Here is a 10,734-nt window from a genome sequence, read left to right on the forward strand (position 1 = left end):
AGATTTCCTTTAATTATAATATGAAATCAAATTAGTAAGTTAATTATTTATAAAAAATTAGCTTGAAAATATTTAAAATTCTTAATAAACAAATAAAGGTAATTAAATAATTTTGAGGTTATTTCTAAACAAGCAAAATTATAATAATATTTTAAAAAATAGGGACAAAATTTAGATATTTTTTATTTATAATTTAACTTTTTTTTTATTTAAAGAAAAAATTATAATTTATCTGCTAACCTAATGAAAATAATACCAAAAAAATATATATATATATAAAAAAAAAAAATTATAATTTAAAAAGAAAATTTGTAAAATTAGTTTTTTTTTTTTTTCGTTTTTTATAAAAGAAAAAAGAAAAAAGAAAAAAGAAAAAGAAATAAGGAAAGGGCATTTATGTAATTTAGCGCACAAAACCCTAATTGGGTGGAATTGGTGGATCGTATTTGTAGCTCATTCCGCAACCCTAAAACCTTCCGTCCAGTCCTCACTCACTCACTCTCTATCCTCTCGTAGTTGCCGTTTCCTTCTCTCCTTTGCAGCCATACTACGGTAAGCCTTTCTCACTGCCTCTATCTCTCTCTAATTCCACGCTTATGTTTGCGAAAATCATACTTTTGATTCTATAAAAAGCTGTTGTTTGTTGCTGTTGCTGTAGTTATTTTCTTTTTGGGTCTTCTAGATCGTTGAAATTCCTCAGAATTGTTGGTAGCTTTCACGTGTCAAGCAGTCGACTTGTTTTTTTTCTTCTTTTGCAAGTAACTGGTGGGTTTTTCGAGTTTTGCTGTTTCTAAGATTTGCAGGAATTGGTTCAAGTATATGTACTTGAAATCCTAATTGTGTTGTAGTTCTATTACTCTTGTTCATGTGTGTTTTACCTAATTAGTTGTTATTCAGAATGTAAGTGGTTTTGTGTTGATTCAATTTGAACTTTGGTGCACTGCTACGAATTTAGGGGGATTTCCCCCCTTTTTTTTTACATAAAAATACCTTTCATGAATTGGTATGCACATATGATGTCTTTTACTCGCGAATAGCAACCACAAGGATCTGATTTTTTGAAACTAATCTTTTATGTAAAAGTATGAACCATCAAGGGACAGTTCCTTTCCTCAATCCGGTGTAGATATGTTGTCGGGATTAGTTCACTTTCTTGATATAAGCTAATGAAATATGTGGATAAATTATAAGATAGTAATCCTGTGTAATGTCGTTTGGACGAATATGTTAGCAATGTGTGTTTGTCCGCATCTACTTTCATCCTCTTGAATGTCTCATATTTTGTTACCACAATCCATGTCACCTTACGCTATGTTATCATCCCCAGGCCATCATGATCTTACATGTGATGTGCCCATGTTTGCTAAAAGTTATTTAGTTATAAGCAATCATGGTGAAGATGAGACATGCCAGATAGTTCCAAGTATTTTACGTCATGGTTTCACTATTTTACTTGCATGCATTTGTATCTAATTTATTCCCTGTTTGCAAATACATTTACTGACAACAAGTGTCCTCACTCTTGGATGATAATTTTGCCCATTTTATTTAAGTTAGACCAGATTGCGTTTCCAATTTGAACAAGGGAGAGAATGAATTTTCAGGAGTTCAGACATGCCTTATGTTTGTACTCAACTAGTGCTCACTTTTTTCTGTCATTTTATGTTCATTAGGAACCATGGCTGTTGAAGTTGATGTGGTAAACCAGGAACTGACCCAGCCTCATCATGATGTGAAGCTGTTCAACCGGTGGACCTTCGATGACGTCCAAGTGAATGATATGTCTCTGGGTGATTACATTGGTGTTGCTCCTTCCAAGCATGCCACCTATGTACCCCACACAGCTGGGAGGTACTCTGTCAAGCGGTTCCGAAAAGCTCAGTGCCCAATTGTGGAAAGGCTCACAAATTCTCTTATGATGCACGGTAGAAACAATGGGAAGAAGCTTATGGCTGTCAGGATTATTAAACATGCAATGGAGATCATTCATCTTCTAACTGATCTCAACCCAATTCAAGTCATTGTTGATGCTGTTGTTAACAGTGGACCACGTGAAGACGCCACTCGAATCGGTTCAGCTGGTGTTGTTAGGCGTCAAGCTGTGGATATATCCCCTCTGCGACGCGTTAACCAGGCAATCTATCTTCTCACGACAGGTGCTCGTGAGGCTGCCTTCAGAAATATCAAAACCATTGCAGAATGCTTGGCTGATGAACTTATTAACGCAGCGAAGGGTTCATCTAACAGTTATGCCATCAAGAAAAAGGATGAGGTCGAGAGAGTTGCAAAGGCTAATCGTTGAGGTTATTTCTCAGTGTAGGTTCTACATTGGCACAGCAAGAGTTTTCTCCTTTTCTTGTGTTTACATTCTTCTAATGAAAACACTATAGCCTAACGTGTTCTGTTTTGTTTTTTTTTGTTGTTGTGACAATTCATCTCTATTTGGCTTTAGACTTGAAAGTTTTGATATCAATGCCCCTTTCATTAGAACAAGCAAATGAGCATTGTGACTTTATTTCCATTTATCTACCATTAAGAACTACTCAATTGGATTAGATCACGATCAAAAGTGGTGTAAAGTTCCATTTGATAATTAGTTTGTAGTCTTTGATTTTTTATTCTTGTTTTTCTTATCTTTCATTGTATTGTTCTTAGGAAAATGTTTGAATTATTAATCAAATTTTAAAAACAAAAATAAACTGAGAAACTCAAGTGGGTACAAACGTTTTAGGCTTTAAACGTTTTATGAACACCAACTTTCTCATTTACCAAACACAAACTCAAAACATTCCTCATAAATCTTCATCTGAAATTTTTTTGAGAATTCTAACCTGTAAATGTACTTCCCACTGCAGAATTCCTGATTTGAACAAGAAGGTTTGGAAAGGGAAATTGGCCCTCTTTAAGCAGGCAGGTGCAGCAACTTTACAAGCAAAATTAGGGAAAATATGTAATAATCTCTGTCAAACAATGTATTTACAGAATTTGGAGAAGTTTCTTCTTATTCTTAGTCGAGATAAAAAAGGGTAACGATTTTTCGGAGATTTTTTGCCTCTTGACAAGTTTCCATGAGCAACCTACTATCATGAAATGCAAAGCAAATGACTTGCTGTACATGCGAAATGATGTCCATATTGCATAACCTGCACAACTTTCAACAAAGGCATTAGATGGAACATTCAAACTTGAAACATTTTGAAAACAATGTAATGATATACATTTACAAGCAAAGATACGCCAAAATTCTGTTATCTCATTTGATTTTAACTTCAGTTGCAACCTGAGGTATGTCGTTGGAAAATAACTTTACAACGACTTTCATGGACGATCATGAATAGCAGAAATAAGGGTTTTTTTTTTTTCAAACAATGTAATAATCATTTACACGCAAAGCTACCTGCTAGCTTCTATTAAAGGTAGATGATCGTTGTAGGGCTTCTCTATCACATTCTTAACCTACAAATGCCAAGATAATCATGATAGATAAATAATTCAATGAACATAACAGACCAACCCAATTGAACTCATCAACAAACTTACTTTGGACAATAATTCCTGGCTCTCAGGAGGTTGTTTCTTCAAACTTTGTGGCAAAATGACAGTAAGCAGTTCTGGTTTCTCAGCCCTCAATGCACCTCTGATAACTGCTGCATTGGTTCCAGATGCTCCTGAAGTATAGATGTGGTTTTTCTGCATACAGAAGTTATCAAGCAATATGAAGTTTATGTACTCATCAAAAACCAAATAGCCCTTCAGTATAATCATTGACATTAAACCACATATCCTACCGTTATAACCATTGCATAGCTAAGAATCTCGATGAGTTCTTGATGCAAGAAACCCATATTCCGAGTTCCAAAGAAACCAATGGATCTAGGACCTTGTTGTTGAATGGCCAATAACTCCTGTGAAAATAAAAACACATTGTGACTTCAAAGGAGCTTCACGCAAGCATTAAAATGGAGAAATTGTGGGCCCTAAGAGATAAGACTTATTACTTCCTCAGGAAATTCTAACATTTGCAAATGCTCAAGTCATGCAAGAAAAAAAACTTCAGATTCGAAATGCATTGGAAGAAAAATATAGTCCATTTTCCTTTTAATCATCTTTTTTTAGGAGATGGCCAACATCCAACATAAGTATTCGAAATGATCGTATCTTATCACTCACCTGTAGATAATCAACATCAGGAACTGGTTTGAACTCAGTCACCATAACTGATCCTGATCCTTCCACTATGGACTGAGCCTGGGTTGGAATTTGAGTGCCCGTCTTCTCATCATTAAACCCAAATCCAAACATCTGCGTTGTATTCTTTGTCTGATGCACGTAACTATCTCCATCTTTATCTCCTTTTATATGCCCTTGGATGCACTATAACCAGTACATAAAAAAGATCCCCTGATAGTAAATCATTAGTGAAAACCAACTGCCCACAAATGTGGTGAAGTAGAAACTCGCTATTTTATCCATGCCAACTCTAAAATAGTATCAATACTGAACAAAAGTTCCAATTAGAAGGTTGAAGTGAATCAAGTCAACTGGGAATAAAAATCTGTTCAGATAACCTAACAAGATAAGAGCATCAATGTTCCAAAAGAGAATCAATGATTGGCATTGCATATGACAGATGCAAAGATCTATGAAGCTGACTAATCATCATAAGTCATCAAGGACAAATCAGTTACAGAAAATACCAAGTTAATCACAAGTTGTTATCAACTTTGATACCTAAAATACGCCATGCAAACAAATTAATCTACACTAGAAATATTTACATGACATCAGCATTTAGACGGGATAATGGATAAGTTTTATTCCATAAAAGTTGTCCTAGAATTATGTTCTTGCTAGAACTACAAGTATAACCATGGTTGATTGACAAATAAGATTAGGTCTGTGTCAACCATATTCGATCAAAATTCAATATTTTTAGCCATAGTTTTTGGATCTTGACAATGCATGGGTAAAATCCTCAGCCATCCGCAACAATCAACAAATAATAATAACGAAGAAAAAATCATGGTTAATACTTTTTAAGAAAAGAAAGGTGTTTTGGGACCAATTGCTAAAAAGGAACAAATTGCATGTTCTGACACTAAATTTTGGATAGTTTCATAGAGAATCTGATTTTTTTTTTTCCTTATGGTGTAAATAGCTCCCCCCTTTTTGTGATTATGCCCTTCATTTCCTCTTTATGATCCAATTGGAAGAATTTGTCGTACTTCAGAAGTCCAGGAGATGAGACTGTCATTCCTTTTCTTTTGTATATTCATTAATGAAAGTGACTTTGCTACTGTTCAAAATGAATATAAATTTATCTTATGAATGGGTCAACTACTGAACTTTATAGAAAAAAAAAATAACAACATCAGTAATTTATCTTTGATAAAGGGAAAACGTCATTTTCTTGAAAACAAAACTGATAATTCTCAGGGATCTCTATGCAATCCTCTACCTCTCTGCCCTCTTCTTGGCTGGAAATAGAAACCTCGGAGAACATATCTTTTTCATCACCTAGCTTTTCCAAATGTTTATTAGAAAACTCAGCCTGGGTATTGGTTGTAGAGCAAAATTTCCCCTTTCTTCTTTTCAGAAATGACGTTTTCAGGATCTGTCTCTAAATCTTCCACGAATTCGACTGATTTTGCCCTTTCCTCCGTCTGTCTGCTTTTTGAATTTAGAGGGCAAATCTGGAAAGGCCCACTAATGCAAAGGACTGCTACTACTTTGCTTGGCAGTGTTGTCTACATTCGTGTGGAGCTTGAGGGAAGACTATCATGGGGGGTGTGCAGGCAGTCTTATTAGACATGTGATTCAAATTTGGGCTGAAGCCTGAAACCTCTCCCCTTAACCTTAATAGTCTGGGTAAAAAAATAGTGTCTGATGGGTAAAAGAAATCTTCCCTTAACCTCCACAAATCTATCGAGTTAGGACCTGACCTTGTGGCTGCTTCAGACGAAAACCCACCATGAACTTCAACTTTCTTTTTGGCCAACAAACAGCCAAATTGGAGCGTACTCACATGGGTGGAAAACACCTGGTCTCTATTAAGAAGTTTTCACTTCAGCGAGGATGAATCCACAGTAATTCCCTTGCACTTTAATAGCAACTACTAAGCACTCAATGAGGGAAGAGTTTTGATCTGCACAGTCCACAAGACCCCAAAGCAATCACCGATTGCCTTGAATGTGGCTCGGCTCCATAAATGCAGGGGAATGTTTCTGAAATTTATCCAATCCCCGTAAGAGGGGGGCACTGTAGTTCTCCTGCGCCTCAAAGGGGTCCCATCTTTCTAACTTCATTGTAAAGGCTCCAAAAGTAATCCACCCTACATTTGTGGCTCATAGCCTTGCATACTTGTCGTGGGACACAACAAAAGGGCTTTATTAGGGAGGAAGCTATAAATAGTGAAAGACTCCTCCAGCAGTAAAGGGTTTAAAAAATTCTTGCCCAATCGTTGTGGAAGTCTATTCTAGTAATAGAAAACAGTTTACCCACTTAAAGAATCTCCTTTGTGCATCATCCTTTTAAGAAGACCAAGAAGTTTCTCTGGTGGTCCATAACTAGGGCTTTTTTGTGGAGTTTGTGGCACCAAATAATCAGGTTTTCATGGTTTGGAGACTAATTTTCATAGTGTTTCAGATACCATCCTTTTTCTACTTTTTATTTGTGCAAATGAACATCAAAATTTGAAGATTATTTGATTATGTCTCAAGTCTCTATTTGGCAATATATAGTTTGTTTTTTGAGTTCAACAATAACAGGGTGTAGGATCGAATCATTGATCTTTGGGCTGATTGGTGATCATTTTTGTAATCCACCATTGTGGTTGGAAGTTTCCTTCCTCTCTTCATAACTCTGCTTATCCAACAAAAAAAAAAAAAAAAAAAAAAAAAAAAAAAAAAAAAAAAAAAAACTAATAGAAAAAGGGACAAACTGTCAAAATGAATGCATGTGCGGCATGCATTAGGAAAAGGATGAAGGAAATTGACAGTTTTAGGATCTTTTCCCCTCAGAGTTGGATGTTTTCTCCAGAATCTTGTTGAATCATGAAATTTCCTTGCTTTTGATTTTATGAACTAACGGTTGTCTTACAAGTATGTAGAAGACAAAACAATTGTTTGGACGGCTTAAGTAACTATTAGTTTTGAGAGATTTGTTAATGAAAGGGACAAAATTTGCAGGTGAAAAGACAGATATCATCTATCTAATAGAGCACTTGCTCAAGGGATGACAATGTGTTGAGTTTGGATGCAAATTTCCAGATTTCTAGTTATAACGTTAGTGATAGTTTATGAGTTAATCCATCCCAAAATGTAAATTATTATTAGAAACTATATCCAAATAAGTGCATTTTTCCATGTTTTCCCCTCTTTCTTTCGTATAAAATTTGACATGTGCGACCCCAAATTTATTGTCGCTGTTAAAACAGATCCCTAAAGGAGATGCCTATTTCATCAATTTAGCAAGTCTACTAACGAAATTAACAGTTTAAGGTTTTGCTATGCTCTAGATAAAAACAAAGTTCCCCGCAACAAACATATATTTTGTTGAGTTTGACACTACGGAAAAAATTCAAACATCTGATGTTTAGAACATATATATAAATTGTAATATCTTAAGTGGTTGAACTATGGCTTGGTTGGCTCTTCCAAATATATGTTCAAGAGAAAAAGATATTTACAACAATGGAAACCATGTGTCTTTGTCTCCTTCATTGTGTTATTTGTGCCTAAATGGTGAAGAAACTAATGATTACCTTCTTCTTAGTTGCCACTTTGCAGCGAGAGGGTGAGATAAGTGCCTTAAAGCTTTTGGTCTTGGTGTGTCGTCCTTAGAAGTTGGAATGAGGGGTTGGTAGAAGCTCTTAATGGCTAGAAGCTTAAAGGCAAGGCAATTGTTTTTTTGTGGAGATGTGTTGTTCGGGAGATTCAGTAGGAAAGAAATAGGAGAATCTTTAAGGATAGGTCCAATTCTTATGTTTTGTTTTGTAATAGTGTACAAATTACATTTTATTTGCAGTGTTCTAGAAACAATAAATTCTTTTGCAACTATAGTACTTGTTACAAAAGAATTGGGAGGCAGTGCTTCATTAGTTTTTGTGGGAGGGAGCTCCTTGCCCCTTCGTCCTTATGTTGTTTCTCTTTTGATAAATATATCTTTGTTTATTTAAAAAAATAACGAGAAACCTTCAACATACGTTTGGAGGAAGATCATTGAGTTAAAAATTGGCTTCCAATTTTGGAAAAAAGGTCAGACACTCTCTCTTCATTCTCCAAAAGGCTCTTGACAAGATACTCTCAAGCTCAAAAACCTCATTTACTCCAGAATGAAAGTGGCAGTAGGCTTTGGCTCTTCAACATACTTTTGGGAAGATCTTTAGTAGGACATTGTGCCTTTTGCTAAAGCAATTATGAGACTTCATTCTTTACCAAGCCAAAAAGTATCATCCATCAAAGGCCCGTAGATTTCTTCAAACAGAAGCTGGAATCTTGGCATAAGAAAAAGTCACAAGGATGATGAGATTCTTGAAGGGCATCCTATCTCATATTTTGGCAGATTTCCAACCTAACAAACTCGTCAATCATTGGACTTGGATGAGATCTGGATGAGATCTGGATGGCAGCTAAGTGAGCTCTTTTCTTATAGACTTGAGGATCAAGGGGAAGAGTGAGAGTTATCTCCTTTACAATATGATTTGGAAATACCCGAAGAAAGTCAAACCGTTTCTTTTGGGATCTCAAGGGTCTAATGCTTCCCTCCCCTTTTGGTGTAATTTTTCTGGGGTGATGTGCCCTTTGAAGAAAGAGTGAAAAGCACAGGATCATCTTTTCTCAACTGTCATTGCTGTAGTTCCATACATTCCATTTGTAATCGGCACTCAACCAACCCCAGGAGCACCAATGAATATCCTAAACCCACTTTACAAATTGAAGAAAAATCGTTTGTTATTTAATGAAATCAATGAATGTCGTACATGAAGCGAACTCCAGATTATCTACCCGCGGACTTCAACAGTTCATAAACAACTGCTCTCAACAATCAATTTCAATATCTAGCAAATAATCCTCTCTATTTCTCAATAATCACGCATCTTCTTTTCTTTGCTACAATTTTAGGGCATAAAAAACCAACGAACTTCTTGAGCATATAATAAACACAAAAAAAAAGACGAGTACCTCCAAGTCAATAACGCAAAATTGGTAAAGAAACCTACATAATTCTGGCAATTACGGAGAGTCATTCATTTGAACAAGAAATTTGGCAAGACAAAGCAATCAAAATCCCGTCAACCACAAAACAAGAGCAGGAAAATGGAAAAACAGAAAGAAATAGATAGAAGAAAACAAGAAAAGCGTATGCGGAAATAGAGAGGGAGAAGTTACCAGAGGCGTATGGAGAGAAGTAGGAGGAGGGCGGCGGCGGCGGCGTCCATTAGGGCTTGGGAAGAGGAAGGGATTGGAAAGGTTAATGAATCTAAGAGAAGGGGAAGAAGAGGGGAAAGGGAAGAAGACGCAGCAGAGGGATAAAGATGATGAAGAACAACTCATCCTCTGGACCTCTCTCTCTCTCTCTCTCTCTCTCTCTCTCTCTCTCTCTCTCTCTCAACAAAAGTTATTTCGCTTTGCTTTGCTCTCTTCCAGATTTTCTCTCTCTTCTCTCTTTGCTTTGCTCTCTTCCATAAAAATGTGAATATTTATATTATTATTTATTATTATTATTATTTTCATTTTTGTTATGAATAAATACCCTTCTACTTTATCATATTATATATATAATAAAAATATTAAAATTTGTTGTTTGAAGTGTTCGTATGACTCGACCAACTACCCGACCCAACATGATTATCCAACACAAACAAAAAGATCGATTTGGGTTTTTTTTTTTTTTTTTTCGGTTTAGGGTTTAGGGTGAATTTTTAGAAAATAAAATTTCGGGTTAGTTTGTGGATTGACATTTTTTTTGGTCGGGTCAATTTGACTAACTCGAAAATAGGGTTACAATTTAAGGCCCGACTTTTAAGATTATTATGAAGATTGAGAATATTTGACGTTTGTAATCGATGTTAGTCATGCGTTATGACTTGTGATTGCTTAATATTTGAATTTAATGAGATTTTAGTTAGTACTATAACGTGTATTGTACGTTAATAATTTTTTTTACAAAATAATTAAAAGAAGAATAATTCAACAACGAGAACGAAAAAAAAATAGAGGGTTGAGTTGGGTTGGGTTGGGTTGGAAACTCTGCTCGAGTAGATCTGATCTGCAAGGGATTTCTTTAATCTAACCTAATAAACTCTTAAATTGGGTCAGGGTTTTATTTTCTTCGGTGTGTTGGTGCAAGTTGAAATTGAACCATCTATTAAATTGAGTTGAATCAAATCAATTTGGTGATTCGGGTATTTGCAGATTAATTCAATTTTTTCTCTCATGGAGAATTGATAAATAGTTGGTTCGGTCTCGACATAATACATATTTATCATCACCTAAACTTCTCCAAAAACATACCTAAAATGTTTCTCAATCTTAATTTTAAAAATTATTGCAGCCAATGTCTTCGATTTCTCTCCTATTTTAAGTTAGGTGTCGTCGAAAATCTTTTAGAACTCTGGGAAGATGAATGTGAATTGCGGATGCTGAAGCTCGACTCATTGTGACACCACAAGCAAAACCCACGAGTAAATGAACTTGAAGCCACTAATAATTTTACGATTTTGTTCTTGGATTC

General features: G+C 35.5%; 2 protein-coding genes across 2 annotated transcripts; one reads left to right on the forward strand and one right to left on the reverse strand.

Annotated features, from left to right (window-relative positions):
- Positions 1-426: 426 nt before the first annotated feature.
- Positions 427-2,618, forward strand: LOC111793243 (small ribosomal subunit protein uS7). Its single transcript, XM_023675032.2, has 2 exons — positions 427-552; positions 1,674-2,618. Exon 2 carries the CDS (start codon positions 1,679-1,681, stop codon positions 2,300-2,302), a length of 624 nt encoding a protein of 207 aa, XP_023530800.1. The 5' UTR covers positions 427-552; positions 1,674-1,678; the 3' UTR covers positions 2,303-2,618.
- A 306-nt stretch (positions 2,619-2,924) lies between these two features.
- On the reverse strand, positions 2,925-9,665 carry LOC111793242 (uncharacterized). The gene is made up of 6 exons (XM_023675030.2): positions 9,390-9,665; positions 4,171-4,374; positions 3,789-3,905; positions 3,541-3,690; positions 3,398-3,456; positions 2,925-3,143 (listed from the first exon to the last, which is right to left on the reverse strand). Exons 1-6 carry the CDS (start codon positions 9,552-9,554, stop codon positions 3,008-3,010), a joined length of 831 nt encoding a protein of 276 aa, XP_023530798.1. The 5' UTR covers positions 9,555-9,665; the 3' UTR covers positions 2,925-3,007.
- Between the last annotated feature and the right edge of the window lie 1,069 nt (positions 9,666-10,734).

Source organism: Cucurbita pepo, chromosome 4 (assembly GCF_057944985.1).
Source record: "Cucurbita pepo subsp. pepo isolate OVF chromosome 4, ASM5794498v1, whole genome shotgun sequence".
Lineage (NCBI taxonomy): Eukaryota > Viridiplantae > Streptophyta > Magnoliopsida > Cucurbitales > Cucurbitaceae > Cucurbita > Cucurbita pepo.

Coding starts and splice junctions, on each gene's coding strand:
- LOC111793242 (XM_023675030.2), bottom strand. CDS start 9,554: ATGAGTTGTTCTTCATCATCTTTATCCCTCTGCTGCGTCTTCTTCCCT. Junction 4,375..9,389: donor CTTCTCTCCATACGCCTCTG/GTAACTTCTCCC, acceptor TACTGGTTATAG/TGCATCCAAGGGCATATAAA. Junction 3,144..3,397: donor CCTTTAATAGAAGCTAGCAG/GTAGCTTTGCGT, acceptor AAAGTTGTGCAG/GTTATGCAATATGGACATCA.
- LOC111793243 (XM_023675032.2), top strand. CDS start 1,679: ATGGCTGTTGAAGTTGATGTGGTAAACCAGGAACTGACCCAGCCTCAT.